The sequence below is a fragment of the Elephas maximus genome, chromosome 20 (genome assembly GCF_024166365.1).
Source record: "Elephas maximus indicus isolate mEleMax1 chromosome 20, mEleMax1 primary haplotype, whole genome shotgun sequence".
NCBI lineage: Eukaryota > Metazoa > Chordata > Mammalia > Proboscidea > Elephantidae > Elephas > Elephas maximus.
The window spans coordinates 15,356,390-15,375,743 of NC_064838.1; the positions used below are offsets into that span (position 1 = coordinate 15,356,390).

Below are 19,354 nucleotides of genomic sequence, written 5' to 3' on the forward strand. Positions count from 1 at the left end.
CATTATGTGCTTGATGTTTTTCTTTAAATTTACATGGAGCCCTGATTGTGCGGTGGTTAAGAGCTCAGGTTGCTAACCAAAAGTTCAGTGGTTCAAATCCACCAGCTGCTTCTTGGAAACCCTATGGAGCAGTTCTACTCTGTCCTTTATGGTTGCTATGAGTCAGAATCAACTTGATGACAATGTTTTGTTTTGTTTTTTGGTTATCTTTATCATTTTGCACTTGATATTTTTCTTTAAATTTATTTAAAGATAATCATTTTAAAGATTTCCTCACTACTTGAATCAGTTATCTATTGCTGTGTTACAGATCTTCTACAATGACTTAAAACAGCAAAACTATATCCTTTCTCATGATCCTGTCGATCAGCTGGTAGCTCCTCCAGTCTGGGCTAGATCAGGTGAAGCGGGAGTGTGGGATGGCTTCACTCACGTGTCTGCTGGTTGGCAGGCTAATTATTCCAGGACGGTTTCAGCTGGAATAGCTACTTTCTGCTCTGCATGGCCTTTCATTGTGGTAGGTCCAGGGTTCCAAAGAACAGCAAGAGAAGGCAAGGCCCAGCACGAACATCTCTCAAGCCTCTTCTTGTGTCATGTTGGTTAATGTTCCATTGGCCCAACAAGCCACACGGTCAAACCCAGATAAAAAGGGTGGGGAAATACACCACTTCTTGGTATGAGGAGGAACAAAATCACACGACAAAGGGTGTGCATACAAGGAAGGGAAGAATTCGTGGCCATTTCTACAGTCAGAAATGAAAAATTAGTATTATAAGGAAAAGGTAGCTACAAGAAATAAAATGAAAATTAATCAGAATTATTAAATCACTGGTTTTGGTTAGTTGCCATTGAGTCCGTTTCAACTCATGTTAATCCCACGTGTAACAGAACAAAACGTTCCCTGGTTCTGCATCATCTTCGGGATCGTTGGTATATGAGTCCATTGTCGTGGCTGTTACGTCAGTCTATCTCCCTGAGGGTTTCTTTCGCCTTCACTGGTCCTTTTCTTTACCAGACTTGATGTTGTCGTCTAGCACGTGGTCCTTCCTGATGACACATCCAAAGTAAGTGAGTCAAGGTCTTGGGCGATATTGTGTGATCCCTAGGGTTTCATTGCCTGGTTTTTTGACGCAGATCACTAGGCCTTTCTTCCTAGTCTGCTTTGTCTGAAAACTTCACTGAAACCTGTTCACCACGGCTGACCCTGCTGGTATTTGAAATACCAGTGGCAAAGCTTCCGGCATCATAGCAAAATACAAACCACCACAGTATGACAAACCGATAGATGGACGGTGGATGACGCCTCTATAGCTATCAAAATAAACTTTTTTCGAAACTCTCGTGACCACCACAACCCTCCCGGCCTCCTTCACGTATCTCCAGTACTTGCACTGGGGAGCACTAGTCTACATTTTGATTTAGCTGTTGAATTTTGGAAATACATCCTGTTTCCAATTTAGCTAAGATTATAACCATGAAATCAGCCAGAAAAGTAGGGGTGTGTGGCTCAAGGCAGTAGAACTATGATTTTGAACTTTTTGCAAATAGATGCGTCTGAAAAACACGATTTTATTTATATTCCTGGTCTCCTTTCAATTTCCCAGCTTTTCTGACGCCATCACTGACATGAACAAAGTAAGATGCCAAGTGCCAAGATTATGAGTTTTCTTTCCCCACATACGTTGGCACTTTTGGAAGACACATTCTGGTAGTATAAAGATAAAGTGTTTGGTGTCATTGGAATTAAGTATTTAAAAATGAAGACTTTATATCATCTCTGATTTCTTCATCTAGTTTAAGATGCATAGGCGAAAACTCTGGCATGTTTTCATGTAGCTTAGGCTGCCTATAATAAGTAATGCTAAGCAGAGCACAGATAGTCTATAAATATTTTCTGGTATGTTATGCTAAACTCTTCTAAATCATCCAGTCAGTTCCATAAAAATAATCATGTTAACTGTGTGGCATTAAGTAGGGAAAAAAGAGAGAGAGAGAGAGAAAGCAGTTGATCGATATTTTCCACTTCTCAAGGGGTTGGTAGATGAAGGCATATGACAAAGAGATGTTGGATATTTCTTGCCAAATTATAAAAAATTAGCAATTTTCAAAATGGTTTGCCATTTCATACACACACACACACACACACACACACACACATCAAATTAGATCCAAGAGTGCTCTGTGATCAAGGTTTACACAGTTCACATGAAACTCAGGATATGTTTCCTGAAGTTGAATTAATTACAGTAAACACGATGGCGTCAAAGCTTTCCCTGGAAACTGCATCAGCAAAATAGTGTTGTAGCATGCTGTTCTCTCAGTCCATCAAACCCCTGCTTAACGCATACGCAAACGTCTGTGATAAATGAGTGTAAAGCCCTGAGGAAAAAAAACAGTTGCTATCAAGTCAATACATCTCATGGTGGCCCCATGTATCTCAGAGTAGAACTATGCTTTATAGGCTTTCCGATCACAATTTTTTCTGCAGTAGATTGCCAGGCCTTTCTTCTAAGGAGCCTCTGAATGGACTCGAAACACCAACCTTTCTATAGCACTGAGCATATTAACCATAGCCACAGTCTTTTTATTCTGGCCTCACTCCCACAAGGGTTCCATGTTCTCAGTTGTAATTCACTCAGCCACCCATGACATCCTAATAAAATAAGAGAAGCAATGTGTCTCATTCAATTCCACCGGACCTGGTTTCTAAGACAATAGGTGGGTTCAGGGTTAGAGATTCTTCTCTCCTAATTGGTATCAATTTTTATAGATCTGAAGCAGTCTAAGAGGTTTTGTGTGCCCTGGCCTCTCTGCCTTCTTTAAATTCTCCATCAGTGCCAAGAGCATCTCACTGGGAGCTTGAACTTTCCTTTAATCTAATCCATTTAGCAAATGACTCACAATTTATTGAATAAAGTAGAGAAAATTGATACCTTTTCATTAGGCTGACAAAGTCTTTTTCACTGCTGGCATCTGAAAAGTGTTTTCTATTTAAATTTTATTTATATCAATCTTCTCTAGTGGGAGTGAGATTGAAACGAAAGAGCTTACGATCAGTCTACAAGTTTCCCATTACTGCCAAGATTGTGAACACTAGTTTTACAAACAATTCGTTGCCAAGAATTTTCTGGGCATCATTTAATATTTGGGATCAGTTGCAAAGTGGAATCAACTAAAAGTCATGTTGTAATATATCGGTAAAGATAAAAGTGACTATTTTACATACGAAAGGAAGAAAGAGTGCTTAACTGATATTATTTGATTATGGTAAATTTGTAGCAATTCTAGCAAAACCTATATTATAGAATCTAATAATACCCTCATAAAGTACTTCTTAAAATTGGGGAAATATTTGTATACAAATATATTCCTCCGAGGAGCCATTTCTAAAGTTATAAGAACACAGAGAGCTGGCATTCAAAAAATATGTAGATGTACTTAAAAGCTGCTTATAAATATCATTTTAATATGATTTTCCCTTTGATTTAAAATTTAGAGCCATTTTGGAGTTCTTCTCTGTATGCATATCTAGGACAATCCACCCCTCCATTGCCATGACTGTAAATGGATCAAATAGAAGTGGTCTTCCTTATAGGCATATGGATATTATCCTATCACTGACACCGTTGTACTTCAGGATAGATCTTGAAACGTTCTTTTTGACGATGAATGCAACACCATTCTTCTTCGAGTTGTCATTCCCAGCATAGTAGGCTATATGATTGTCCGATTCAAAATGGCCAATACCAGTCCATTTCAGCTCACTAAAGCCTAGGATATCGATGTTTACTGATATGCTTTGAACCCTAGTGACTGAAGACCAGACAAGTTGTGGAATGACATCAAGGACATCATCCATGAAGAAAGCAAGAGGTCACTGAAAAGACAGGAAAGAAAGAAAAGACCAAGATGGATGTCAGAGGAGACTCTGAAACTTGCTCTTGAGCGTCGAGCAGCTAAAGCCAAATGAAGAATTGATGAAGTAAAAGAACTGAACAGAAGATTTCAAAGGGCCTCTTGAGAAGACAAAGTAAAGTGTTCTGATTTTTACTGACTCCATTTATAACTAATGAACCTGGGACTTGAACTAAGCAACTTACTCCAGCCACACAACTAGTAAGTCATAAAGACCCAAGCGCAAGTTCCTCTGGCATGTACTCAAAAGGTCGGAATATGAGCTAAGACATAAATAGATAGAGATAGAGATGGAGAGAGATGGGCTCGAGCTCCTGGTGACTTTATGGACAACAGAACGACAACTTGCCAGGTCCTGCATCATCCTCACAATTGCCAGCATGTTTGAATCCATCGTTATGCCTGTTGTGTTGGTCCATCTCACCAAAGGTCTCCATCACCCTTGCCTGCCCTCTGCGTCGCCAAACACAATGTCCTTCTCCAGCAACTGACCCCTTCAGATAACACGTCCAAAGCCTTCAGGTTTTCTTCGCTCATTTTCAGAAGTAGATCACCAGGCCTTTCTTCCTAGTTCTTAGTCTGGAAGCTCCACTAAAACGTCTTCACCATGGGTAACCCTCCTGGTATTTGAAATACCGGTGGCATAGCTTTCAGTGTCACAGCAACATGCAAGCCACCACAGTAGGACAAACTGACAGACGGATAGTGGAGACATTATATGATCCCTCAGAATTAAATCCTACCCTTAAATGCGTGCTCATAGGAAATGGAAAGCTTGGGATGACTATAGGAAAGGGTATTCAATGCCTTTAATTTCTGTTTGCTTTGATAACAATAACACACAGGGACTCACAGCAGGTCTTTTGAAGAGGAGCATAGAACAGCTGTTTTAACAACCTGTGCACAAAGGGAGATTGGAGAGCCGTCCCATCCCTTTATGAAATCCCAGCCATTGCTTTAAATTGTTTTACAGGCTGCACAAAAAGACTTGCATTTGTATTGAATGATGTGCTTATAACCTACTTCTGGGCACATGAATGCAATCCTATGTTCTACCACTTAATTGATGCTCAAACTCTCATGACTCATAGCAGCAAGCAGAGAATTTGGCAGAACATCGAAGAACAATGGTTTACTCCCTAATTTGTGAAGAATTGCTTCTTCTGTTTTGGAATCAATTTATTTTTTAGAGTAATAAGAATTATAATGAAGATGACGATGATGATGATTGACAATATTTCGTGAACATGTAACTGAGTGCCAGACACTCTGCTAAGTGCTTTGAATGCATTTTTTCATGTGATCCTCACAAGCCTTTGAGATAGGCACTATTTTCTCTTTCTCACTTGGTTTCATTTTTTTATTCATTTAGTCATTCATAAATTGCAAGCCTTTCTTGAGCTACTCCATCCCATTCCAAGATGAATACAAATATGATCCTACCCTCAAGGAGCTCTCTGGCTAGTGGGCTGGCAGACACATGAGCTAATAAATAGAGTCCACTTTTGTGAGGATCACAGTTAACATGGTGGAGTTACTGCGTGCAGTGTTTCCTCAGTCCTTCCTAACATCGCTTTCACCTCAGCTCTTCCTCACCATTCGTTCTACTGTAGACGTTCAAAAATCAAGACCTTATCCCGTCTCTGGTTTAATGAGGCGGCGCTTAAGTGGAATGTCTGCAGCTTTCCTCTTCCTTCTGCAATTCATTTTGCACACTGCTATCACATTAACCTCGTCCAACCATCCCTTTATCATGTCTTCCCTTTGCTCATAGATTCTAGAATCTTTGGTGATTTCCCATTTCCACCTCAGGAGAAAGCCCAATCTCCTTGCTTTCAAGGCCTTCCCCAGCCTTATGAAGGTTTTCTGTTTCTAGTCCCCACTGTGAACCTGCTTTTCTAACACAATAACGTATTCACTGGTGGAAGAGCTCATTGCTCATTTTTAACTACTTAACTACAATTCATGCCATCTCCCGTGGCACACAAAACTTTAAAACAAAACTTTACCCTGCTCAAAATGCCAGGAATACCCTCACTGAGAAAACCTGAGCTAATCTGTAAGCTCCTTGAAGGCAGGGACTGTTTCATGTTCACTGTTTCATCACTCTTGGTAAACCAGGTAGTGCTTTAGCGTAGTAATTGCTCAACAAACAATTACTGTAGCTCATTGACCACTCTTCTTACAAGTCTTAAGATTTTAGGTAGCTTACGTTTTGGGAAAGGGAGAGATGATTTTAAAATCTTTACTCTTGTGAATTTTTTCAAAGATGTTATGGGAAATATTACTTTATAGCTGTATTGCTTGATAGAGATATTACTTTATAAGCCTGTAACTAGTGTTTATGAGAAAAATCAGGATTGAAAATTGTAGCTAAAATTAGGATATGAAGTGATACGTATTATGATATAAAGCATGATGAGAAACTCAAGCGTTGTCTCCTGAAATTATGAAAAAGATTGCAATTCTTAGACAGGATAGTGTCTTTTGCTGTATTTATTAAGCCTGTTGCTTATTAGTATCCTGCTTTATTTCCATGGGAAAATGTCTCAGAACTGAGCAACAATAAAAAAAAAAAAAAAGGAATTCCACTCTATTTGGGATTTACCACTGAAAGACGAGTTGATTCTCCTTTGCTCTACAGCAGTATATCCTGGCATAGGGAAAAATCAAACCTCATGATTAAAGTGGCTTTTGTGATTGTATTCCAACTCATATAGGATCACTAGGAGTCAGAACTGACTCGATGCCAACGGGTTTGGTTCGATTTTGGTTTAGTGATATTAAGAGTCTCTCAACGAAAAATGAGAATTCTTGAAAGAGTTGAAGGCCAGATATTTTCCGGAACACAGCTCATTTGTAGAGCAGAAGCCCAAAAGCTTAGAGTTAAAAGGGACTTTAAAGATCCTCTTTCATAACCACCACAGGTAAGAGAAAGCTGGCTTTTACAGGTGGTATTTCATGAACGCAGTTCTTCACTGGGATAAAACGTCCTCCTAGCAGTGATACATCTACCTCCCAAGTTTCTGGTGGCTTCAAAAATTGTCCCCTTGTGGGAATTTCTATTAAAATGCTATAAACAGGGAACATTAAGCAGTGTATTGCTCTGACCGGGAAGAAATATGTGTAATCAACTGAATCTTTCCTAAATTATTTTGCAAGGTAACTTAGTCTCACAGGAGAGGAGCCCTGGTGGTGCAGTGGTTAAGCACTCACCTGCTAATCGAAAGCTCCCTGATTCAAACCCTCCAGCCACTCCGAGGGAGAAAAATGTGGCAGTCTGGTTCCGTAAAGATTACAACCTTGGAAACCGTATGGGGCGGTTCGACTCTGTCCTGTAGGGTCACTTTGAGTTGGAGTTGACTCACTGACAACAGGAATTTCATGAGAAACTAAATGTTTTTGTTTTCCACAAGTATTTGTGTTTCACATGAAATTTATTTTAAATAAAAAAAAAATAATAGTATAACAAAATTTATTCATTCCCTCAGCAGTCAATAAATATTTTAAGAGTCCTGTGAATACCGAGGAGCCCTGGCGGCACAGTGGTTAAGAGCTTAGCTGCTAACCAAAGATCAGCAGTTTGAATCCACCAGCCTCTCCTTGAAAACCCTATGGGGCAGTCCTACTCTGTCCTGTAGGGACTCTGTGAGTTGGAATTGCCTGAGCAGAAATGGGTATGGTTTTTGGTTTGGTGAATGCTGAACAAAGCTAGAGTGAGCTACCACTGTAACGATGAAAACCATGAATTTTGTGGTTGAGGAGGCCTGGATTCCCTCACACCCTACCTGTGTGAGCTTGGAAAAGTGAATTAACCTCTCTGGACTTGTTTCCTCATAGGGTTGCTGAGAAGATTGAAATAGCTCACCTACAGCAACCTAATGCAGGAACACATAAATATTCAACAAACATTAGTTATTTTTATTATTGTACTGGTTATTACAATTCAAGATATTTAAGAATTGTTTACATTTTTTTGAATTATAACTATTGCTGTACAGAAACGTTATAGAAACAATCAATGACAATATTGGCTCATTTTACTAAATCTAATCAATCGTTCCTCTTCCAATAAACAGTCTCAAGGTTTTAGGTAGCTTCCCTCCTGGAAAAAGAAGAGGCGATTTTAAAATCTTCCCTTGTGAATTTTTTAAAAGATATTATGGGAAATATTACTTTATAACTACATTGCTTTATAGAAATATTACTTTATAAGCTTAAGCCTATAGCTAGAGTTTATGAGAAAAATCAGGATTGGAGATTGTAGCTTGAACTAGGATATGAAGTGATATATATTATGATGACCACGTAATGCATGAATGGGAAACAGACTCAGTCTAATAGGATCTTTAGAAAAGCAACGTTGGAAGAATGAACTAGATTCAAATAAGCCAGAGGGTAGTCCCACGTTATCAAATTCCATTTAGGAGAGGCAACTGTAGTATGAAGTTTTAGAGATTATAGGTAGTTCCGAGAGCATTTTTTATTCTTAGAGAGCCTTTTCTTTCCCCACACGAGCCAATGGATCTTCACAACCTTGAATTAAAGGCAATCTGTGGGTTCTAAGACATATCCTTTTCCCTACTGTCTACAGTTTCATTTAGGAGCTATTAATGCTTAGAGAGAGAGTCTGCTTTGTTAGCCTCAGCAAAGTAGGTCAGCTCCAAGAGGGCAGAAAGCAGGTGGAAGAAGAAGAGAGAACAAGGCCTTTTAGAAGGAGGCAAAGATACTAAACGCTGGCCCAGGTTGCCTTGCTCATTATTGGCATGACTCTGGGAAAAACCAGCAACAAGATGCTAAATTGAAGAATCCTTGGGAAGGGCAATTCCCCCTCGGAGCTAAGATCAGAGGGTTTCTATTCCTGACGGTTTCGATTCAGGGCAGCTGTGTCGAAATATTAGCTGAGCTTTGCGGAATGGTGGTAAATGAGACTGGCCTATTTCTGATTAAGTACTAGGCACAAGGGCGTTTCTGATTGTAGGTTTTCAATAAACACTGCCAACCCCGGATTTTTATCTTATGTTACTGGGAGTTTTGCAATTTTTTGTTGTTGTCCTCTTTCAACACTCCGTTTGTTTTTCCTTTTGCCCATACATGTGTACTCACTTGTGGTATTGTCAGCATCTATGCATACAAATTCATGATGTAAATCCATTCCTGTAAATAAGTCATGTTTTACCCCCAAGGGAGACCCTGGCTGAGACGGGTTGGCACAATAGCTGCAATGACGGATGCAAACATGCCGGCAATTCTGAGGACCATGCAGGACCAAGGAACATTTAGTTCTTTGTACATAGGTCATCGTGAGTCGAAGTCGACTTCATGGCAGCTGACAACAGCAGGATCTTCCTCAACTCCATGCCCCAGCTCCATACTATTAAAAAGAAAAAGAAAAAAAATAGAAGCTCTCGTAATAATCTTCCGCTCTGTAGAGGATTTATATCTTCTGTCAATACTCTGTGTTTTACCCAAATACCATGTTGTCTTGCATGTGGCGTAGAGCTAGATATGAGGCTCCACTTCCTACTCTTGCTTGTCGTGTGCAATGGAGTTGCAGTTTCTGTGGCTCAGTCTGGTCCACATAGAAAGCAAAAATCAAATGTAGAAAAAAAACACCCTTGAAAAAAATTCCTTTAATTGACAATAGAATAGAGTACACATGATTTTGCATATATAATCCTACACAGTGATTTTTACTCATAGTAAAGTTTAGGGAGCCCTAAACCCTCAAGGAAGGAAAGATTGAAGAAATGAAAGAGTAGAAGAAGGGAAGACTAAATGCGGATATCTGGATATTTAGACCATTCTGCTTTTAAGTGAGCAATCTAATGCCTCTAGAGTACTCCAGATGGATAGAGAATTTTAATGGACTTCTGCTTCACTGCAAGGGTTTATGCCATGTCATTTTAGTAGTAATCATCGGTGACGTTAACAGATGTCATTTGGCTTCTTTGTCATCGTGAGAAATAAACACCAGGGCGGGGACACATTTGGGGGGTGTGGGGAACAGGTGAATAAAGAACTACTATCCTGGTCCAGTGTAAAAACAGTCAATTGAAAAAGTCTCATGAAAGAAACACTGGCAGACATCTTGAGAATTTTGAATGGAGAAGAGTAGGTGGACTTGTGAGGCACCATCGCCTCGGGGAGCGACAGAAATTATGATGCTTTTGCAGAATTCACTTTTACACAGGACGTTAAGGAAGGTGTAGGGCTCCTTGATTTGTACTGAGTGAGTCTACTCACTGGTTGTAGAAAATCTCATTATGAAAAAAGTGTACTATCAACACTAAATTCACTGCCAGCCTCCAATTGTGGTCATTCTTGATATCACCCCCAGAAATAAGGCTGTTTTATCAGAGACTCAACTTTGGAGAGTTCCACCCCCATCACACCAAAAGGAGTTCCAACCACAGTCCGTATCAAATATACTTTTCACAGTAAACAAATACTTTCATTTATTGTTATTCTTGGGTTTTATTTTATAGCTTTTCTTTTGTACTTTCCTTCAATTCATTTTTTTCTTAGGTCTTAGGGCTTTTGGTAGATCTTTGAAGTGCTCCAAAGCCCTAGGTTCTAGGCCATTAATGTTATGTGGATAAACTGGTTTTTCTGAAAAGAATGGTATAGTCATCTCTGAAAGCATTTAGCTCTTTTAGCTCCTTCACTGACAAGAAATAGTACAAGGTCCATGATCTACGCAAACTAACAGATTCCTTGAGATCCAAAAAGTAAATCATCCTAATTCATATGGCTTCATCGTACAAGGTACTTTTGGACAAGATGCTGCTTAAGGAAACCAGATAACATAATTGCATTTGCATTGTGAGACTTATTAATTAAAAATCTTATTTTTCCAAGAGTTTTCTTAGCCAGTCATGGCAGGTTAAACAGGTCCTCATGGGCTTGAAAAAGCGTTCGCATTTGCAGAGGGACAAAGCCCAGCAGCCAGATTGTTTGGATGAATTGCAAACACCATTGTTTCCTGTTTTTGCACAGCCTCCATAGTGATTGGGAAATGGTGGTGTGAAATGGAGCCTTGCCTAGAGGGAGAAGAATGTAAGACACTACCTGACAATTCCGGATGGATGTGTGCTACAGGCAATAAAATTAAGACCACAAGAGTAAGTTCATTTATTTCAAATGTCTAGTGCATGTTACAGATGGTACTATTTGCTTTCGTTTGGTACAAACAGCACCCAGAGAAGCTTTGAGCAGGAAGCCATTTTCCTGACAGCAGACACTCTTAACTATGCAGATTATGTCCATCCATCAACAAGAAGCTAGAGCTTGAACTTGACTTTTCCATACTGAGCAGTTTAGCATTTCTGTTTCTGACTCACAAAGAAAGCTGGGTCACCATAGCCGAGGTGAAGAGGGACAGTGAGGTTATTATTCAGATAATTCAGCCAACTTCTACCGTGCTCAGAATAGATAAGAAAATAAGGGACTTGCCTAATTCACCCAGATGGTTTGCTGAAAAGATATGTGTTTAAGTATAGCCATTTTCAAAAGGTTCTTTAGAGGACTTCTTTGATGATCTTTTAGGGGAATGAAAAGATTTTTGTAAAGTGAAAAATCATTCCTTGATTTCTGATTATATTTGAATGATCTTCAGATCTTTGAGTTTGCCGTAACTATTTACTCACTCAAAAAGTTTAATGTAGAATTACCATATGATCCAGCAATAAGTAGGGATGCCAACAGACACACATACACACCCGCGTTCATTGCAGCACTATTCACAATAGCCAAAAGGTAGAAATAGCCTAAATGTCCCTCGACAGATGAGTGGATACACACAGTAGAATATTACATAAAGAGAGATGAACTTCTTATATATGCTACAACATGCATGAGCCTTGAAAACGTTATGTTGAGTAAAATAAGTAAGTCACAAAAGGACAAGTATTGCATGATCCTACTTATATGAAATATCTAGAATAGGCAAGTGTATTGTTGTCGCTGAGTGTCATCGAGTCGACTTTCAACTCATACCTACTCCATGTGACAGAGTAGAACTCCCCCAAGGGTTTCGTAGACTGTAATCCTTATTGGAGCAGGTCACTACATCTTTCTCCCATGGAGCCGTTGAGTGGGTTTGAACCACCAACCTTTCGGTTCACAGCCAAGTGCTTAATCATTGTGCCACCAGGGCTCCTTAGGCAAATGTATACAGACCAAAATTTATTAGTTACTAGAGATGGGTAAGAGGGAAGGAGAAAGGAGGACATAATGCTTAGGACACAGTCAACTTCTGTTAAGGGTGATAGAAAAATGTGGGAACGGATAAGGGTGATGGTTACATACATGATGAACAAAGCTGATGTCACTGAACTGTACACGTGAAGATTGTTGAAATGGCAAATGTTGGGTTACGTATGTGTTTACCACTATTTCAGAAAAGTGAGATAAGTGGGAAAAATATACATACGCATACGTAAGTATATACATACATACATACACACACACACACACACACATATAAAACAACTTCTATGGTGAAGCTACCCAACCAAGCAGAGCTGGTGTCAGGATGCTGGGGCAGGGTGGAGAGACCTAGATAGGCCACCATTAACCCTATAGATGCTAGATCACAGGAAGGTCTAGAAATCCTCAAAGGAGGGGAGTCGTCCTGGGTTGCTTAAGACAGTAACTATTTACCCATTAATACAAAAAGTATATCAAAATCTTTACAACAGCTGTGGTCATATATCATGTGAATATCAGCCCTGATATGTGTTTTTTAAGATATTGGGTATTTTTTTAAACCATCTCCTCCAGTAACAAATCCTAATCTGTGAAACTTTTAGTCTGCCAAAAGGGTAGCTCAAATATAAAAAAGCACCTCGGATTTCAATGCTATGTTAGGAGCCTGGAAACCCTGGGGGTGTAGTGGTTAAGTGCTACTGCTGCCAACCAAAGGGTCGGCAGTTCGAATCCGCCAGGCGCTCCTTGGAAAATCTATGGGGCAGTTCTACTCTGTCCTGTGGGGTCACTATGAGTCGGAATCGACTCGACGGCAGTGGGTGTTATTAGGAGCCTTTGCTTGATCCTTTTTCTCAGCATTATCTTTTCAGTGAATTAAATCGGTTCTTACAGCTTTGTGTTGCAACAAACAAAAGTAATGTTCATAATACGACATAAAACACTTATTTCTTCTATATTTAAAAGAAGTGGAGAGGCTTTGTGTGTCAGCTCTGGTTGCCTGCATTGACCACACCAACCAGGAAATGACTGTACCTTTCAATGGCAGCCAGGAGGCTTTCTGAACCAGCCCGGCTCATTCACCTGCATCTGCATGTTCCCAAGAAGCTCAGCGTGGATCATGGTGTTTCATCTCAGTGAAATGCATACAGAAGAGAGTGTTTAGAAATGAGCCCTGTTTTTGCCTCTCACCCACAGGAAGCATTGTAGTTAGCTGGTGGAGTGTGGAAGTCAGTTTTCCCTTTGGTTATATTTTGCTTGAAAACAATTTTACCAAATAATTTGAAGATGCCCTCACAAGCTAGTTCGTTTGAGCTACTCTGAATTATGGTTGGTGCAGTTGCAGTCCAACCACCTTTGTTCTAAACACGTTGCTTATATATTTTCTGCCGAAGCTCCATTGCCCATCCCAAATGCTAGCTGATCTCCCTCTATGCAAGGTGAGCCTTGCTACTTGGTGTCCCCAGACCTGAATCTCAGTAAAGAAAAATAACACAAGTCAAATTATTTCACAACTTAAATATGTATAATTCCAACAATACCAACTAGGAGACTCTTTCAAAGATGGAACATAAACTCAAAAAAGTAAAAAGGAAATTGTCGATGTTACTTTTTTGTGGACTATGTGCCTTTCTTTTATTCGGCCTCCAAAGAGCATATTTGAAAACCATCAGGCATGTTTTTAAGTGCCCTGTAGATGTTTTCTGGCATCACAGAAGTACTGTGCAGCAAAAAATGATCATGGTAATACGGGCTGGTGCACACTGTGTTGGCTACCGCCTTGGGTGGGCTGAGCTCAACCCAGACAGCTGATTGTACTAGGGAGATAAATAGCCATTGCAGTGGGTTTGGAAACCAGAGGATGTACCCCTTCTGACTTACACATTCATTTCAAGCAAGAAAATAAGAGACTACTCTGCAGCCGTGTGAGCTGTACATAAGTCAACTAAGAATTCGCAAGTCTATCTTTGGAGAAGGAAAAAGCCACTGTAGAAGACTGTACTTTTTAAGCCTTGAGAGGACTGAGACACCACTAATGGCATACTTCATCTCTCCTACCTGCCTCCCAAGAAATCCACAATGAAATAAGCACTGGAAACACCACAGGCACCAATTAAACCCAGATGATATATGCGGGGCCATCCTTCCTACATAGGTGTCTTGCCAACACCATTTCTTATATCATATGCACCAAAAATAGGCTTTGTAATAATTTTCCTTGGATGCCCTATGCATTTTCCCCATCGAAGAACCGATATGCCTATACACCTCAGATATTGACTCTAGCAATTTTAAAACACTGGTTTTACGTCACAGAGGTAGTTTAATTACGAGTTGTATGATTTCGCTGTTCTGTTCTCATCTAAGAGCTAAACTTTAGGATAAAGGTTTTCGATTTATTATTAATGAAGTGAAAAGAAAAATAAAGAAAGCTGCCTCTCTGATGAATAAGACTGGTTTAAAGAGAGCGCTCACAGATAAAAATGAAACAAAACAAAATATGACAGAACTGAAGAAACACACCCTGGTTGTTAGGGAAAAAGTAACTCTAATATAAAGATATTTGCAAGAAAGAATCCTGGGACTTCATTCTTTTTTCTCTGTGTAATAAGATTTTTCAAAACCTTCCTACAGGGTCAGTTACTTCCCAAAATACAAACCAGAAGCCCTAATTCTCAGAAGTCTTTGAAATGTAGATAGACAAAGATGCTTCAAAGTGTGATCTAATTTAAATGTCATGGTATTCATTTTTAAAGGAAGATACAGAGTAGGAATTCAGTGTTTCTTCTAAAAGACCAGATATCCCAGAATGTGGGATATCCTGGTTAACAGGCCTTAGTCAAAAGGAAAACCTTGGGGAAATCCGATCTGGGTGACAATACACATAACCCACAGGAGGGAGGAGGAAAAAATAAGTGCAACTAGGCAAAAGGTTTCCATTCAGGAAATTTGGAAGAATGAGTTCTAAAAACAGAGGAAGATTCCTGGGTGTCACTCTAAAGAGAGGAAGTAGTTACCCTTGAAAGGTTTTTTAAGGTCAAGTCTTAGAGTAGAATAAAGCTGGTGACACACACCCTATTAGGGAGAAGTTTGGTACATTTGGGTGATGTTTCAAGGCCAAATGTTAACCCCGTCCCTGTTTCATCATTGCTGGAATTGCTTAATTGAATTGCTTTAATTGTAGCTAGTAGCAACGCTAACCAACCTAAAGATTGACTAGAGAGCTTTTCTTATGCTTTAAGATAGCTCTTGATTTGTTTCATTTCTTTCCACACATTTATCAAAAACATCAGATGGTAAGTTGAGGCAATTCTTATGTGTTCAGGAACAAATCTCTACCTGTGTATTCTGGAACAATGGCTTAATTTAGAAAGACAGCTCTCAAAGGGAATGAATCAGTGACAATGCTGTACTAATTCATAGCTAAAAGCTGAGCATAGATTGTTTGGGGAAGAGGAGAGGATGCGGATGAAACAGGGAAAAATCAAAGCCACTTGAAAAATTAGCAGATTAAAATAGCAGACGATAATCTGGTACAGCACCTTGGGAAGAATTAAATAACTTAGGAATTCCTTCAGACCAAATATGTAAATATCTATCAGACTAGTAGGAAAATCAACAATTGTCACAATGTTAAGAAAATCAAGTATCATTCTGTAAAAGGACGAGAGTTAGTGGACCTCAAATTGCATACCCAATGGCCATTTTATAGAATGGAAGCTTTAGGTGACTGGTCCAGCAGAAATCCTCCACAGTCATTTGTCCATTTTCTTCTTGGCTCATCTGCCTGATAGCCACTCTGGTCTTCCAGATAGCCACCCATTGTAATCACCCTGATGTTTTTGGTTATTACTGAAGTGGCAAAGTACCAAATTTGACATGTTCTAGGTGCTTCTTCATCCAAAGTTCCACCAAGTCTGAAATGTGCTGAGAGCCCATGATTTTAAAATTTTGACTTCCGGTCCTGCTGTTTTAAAAAAGGGAGAATTTGGAGATTAAAGGAAGGAAGAATAAACCAATTTATACTATCGTGATTGCCCCTTGGTCCAAGCAGACTTATTCGTTTTATAATCCAATAAGTGTATGTAAGCCTGGATTATAAGAAGGTAGTGTATTAAGATCTTGGGACCCTAATGGTAGATATGACACAGGCCTGTCTTCCCTGGAACATGGGGCCTGGGTGGAAGGGCGGAGGTAAGAGAAAGGCAATCAGTTTCTTTTTTGTAAATCTCACATTCTCCCACCTTTTGGTAAAAAACAAGACAGTGAAAACAAAATGTGATAAAGGCCACTGGAATATAGAAAACCAAGGTTTGGAAGGATCAGTTATTTACAAGAAGAGGATACAAAAATACATGCGTGGAGATTTCTCATACCTTCTGCCCCTAAAACCAAACCAAAAACCCAATGCCATCAAGTGGATTCTGACTCATAGCGACCCTATAGGACAGAGTAGAACTGCCCCCACAGAGTTTCCAAGGAGCGCCTGGTGGATTCAAACTGCCGACCCTTTGGTTAGCAACCGTAGCACTTAACCACTATGCCACCAGGGTCTGCCCCTAGATCCACCAAATTTGAATGCAAATTTCTATCACTGCCCTGCATCACCCTGAAGCTTTAATGTACTCCCAACCCCTGGGCTCAAAACACTCAATTTCTAAGACTGTAAAGAAGAATTAAGAGATGGTGAAGAAAAACCCTTATCTCCTAGAACTCTAGAGTAGAGCCCACAACTCTATTAGAATCGTGGTTTATGCTCTAAATGAGTACCGCCTTTTGATTACTAGAGTTTGACAGCCATGTTCAAATGGATAAAATTACATCTATAATTTTATATAGCACTATGCTCTTCATCACCCTTGAATACTGTATCCTTTGAGTAGACCCCTTTCTTGCCTGCAAAGGTTACCCCTTGTTCCTAAAGCAATGTGGTCTAACCTTGGCTGTACGTCATCTGATGCTACCCCTTTACCTCTTACAACAAATTTTACCCCGCTTTTTTTGGAATGACCTACTAGGTTCAAAATCTCATCAGATAGACGCAGGACTGGCTACATAATTTGCAGGGACCAGTGCCAAATGAAAATGCAAGGCCCCTTATCCCGAAACTGTTAAGAATATCAAGAGGGTGACAGCAGTCATTAATCCAAGTATGGTGCCCTTCCAAATGCAGGGCCCTGTGCAGCTGAACAGGTCCCAGGCCCATGCAGCCAGCCCTGGACAGACATTGCTCCAAGAATCCACCTCTTCAGTTGTGGCAAAAATTAATTTAATGCATTGATTAAAACATGGTGGCCTGTTCAGTATTCTTTCCTCCACATTTGAGAACCACAGCTCTAAAGTCTAAGGCTTTTGACTTCAGGTCATCTGAAAGAAGCAACACCGTAAAAATTCAAGGTGTCCTCATTTTCTGCCTAGTCACATTTGTGTACACTTGCCTTTGTTTTGGACTTTGCTCCCTGAAATTTCTTTCTCTCTTTGGTTTCAGATTCACCCAAGAACCTAATGGAAGCATTTGTTGTCGTAGTGAAGGAAAATCAACCCGGCAGAAAATACATTTTAAGAATTCAAGACACCTGATACATTGACAAGCCAAATGGATTTCTTATTTGCACTTTGACTGGTTCCCAGATAATCACAGAGCTTTTACTGTGTATAACAAAATATCCTGTAGTGAGAAGACTTGGAGTTTTGGGCAACAGCGTGGAAAGGGGGTTTTCAAAAAAAGGGTTTTCTCAGTGGAATTTTTTAAGATCGTGAAGAATGATCAACTGTCTCCTAATTTGGATCTATAGTTCCTTTGTACCATTTTAAATATGTGTATATATATAATATTTTGAAATATTATATATTCTCTTCAAGAAATGAACAGTACCACAGTTTGAGCGGCTAGTGTACCTCTTTGAGTTTTGGGTTTTATGTTTTTTGTCATTTCTTTTTCTGTCAGCAAGGAAGATATGTGCCCTTTTGAGAATTCAACATGGCACTTACCCTGGAAGGCCAGCTACAGGTGGACTCCTGGAATTCGAGGTGTCATAACAATCCTGAGTCAAGTGCTTCCTTCCGTTTCTACTGGATGGCCCAAGGAAGCACATCACCCTGTTTTATTGCTTTCTGCCTTGTGCAATATTAGCATGCAAGCTTGGCTTACATAATCATACTTTATATTCAATTGATACATAATAACCATTCTAATATTTTCCAGGAAAATAATTTTAGAACTACTAGCTTTTCCACAGAAAACAAAGCAAGGATTCTTGAGGGAGCTGGTGGGCCATGCAATTAAGACTCTGCACAGTTTTGGCAGCCTATTAATAATAAACTGTATTAATAATAAACTCTGTAAATACAATGTCTTAAGGCTTTGTATAGCTGTCCTACACTGCAGAAACGTCCTCTGATTCTCTCCAAAGTCTGGCATCGTTAACTGCACAGTGCTGTAGCAACAAGTCCTACCATGACACCCCTTCCTATGTTTGATTTACTTTTCCCAAGAGTATGCTGATCTCTTCTGGTGAGACAGGAACACTAGGAAAGCAATTAGGTTTCAGAATAATCTGTGTGACCAAACGTTGGACAGCCCTATTAAAGTGGTAAATAACTTCTTTCTAAATCTGCTTGTCGTCTTTATTCGCCATGTATTTCTGCTGACTCGGCTTTAACCAAATCCAGAGTACACCGTGCTTCAAGTGTAACTTTTCCTACAATGTTACAAGTATTTCTATTTTTCCTCCAAAGCCTTTTCTCTGGAATGCGAGTCACTAGAACCTCTTATTGTATCAGCAACACAGCAGGCCCTCTTGTCTGGATTCCTTAATGTCAAATTTCAGGTGAAATCTAGAGGCTTCTTTATGTATACCAATGTAGTCTCATCTCTGGTTGAATGCATTAGCACTCCCATCAGCTGGATTGATTCTACATCTTGAAGGCCTGCAAAAGCATGCAGAGATGGAAACAGAATCCTTATGGCAAAATCCTGATCCAGGTTTCCTGAACACATTCACGAATATTTGCCAGAAGGTAGTAAGAAATTTTTAACAGCAAATGACAATCTCTTGAATTCATAGTCCAGTTCCGTGTACCAAGTAATGTATTAGGAATTGGCTTTCATCTGTAAACTTTGGAGTGAAACCAAAATCATAAACCCAAAGAACGATCTAGAACATGACATCTCAAAATGCAGAATATTAGGTGTTATGGAGGGAAAAAAGAATTGTATGGTCAAATATAT

The 19,354-nt window shown here is 39.6% G+C and overlaps 1 protein-coding gene across 1 annotated transcript in view; it reads left to right on the top strand.

The window, feature by feature from the left end:
- Nucleotides 1-18,867, top strand: part of TAFA1 (TAFA chemokine like family member 1) — a 615,243-nt gene extending 596,376 nt beyond the window's left edge. Inside the window, exons 3-4 of the mRNA XM_049861945.1 lie at nucleotides 10,915-11,039; nucleotides 17,612-18,867. Coding sequence (XP_049717902.1) covers nucleotides 10,915-11,039; nucleotides 17,612-17,629 — 143 coding nt within the window. The 3' untranslated portion in view covers nucleotides 17,630-18,867. The remainder of the gene's footprint in view (nucleotides 1-10,914; nucleotides 11,040-17,611) is intronic.
- The last annotated feature ends 487 nt before the right edge of the window (nucleotides 18,868-19,354 follow it).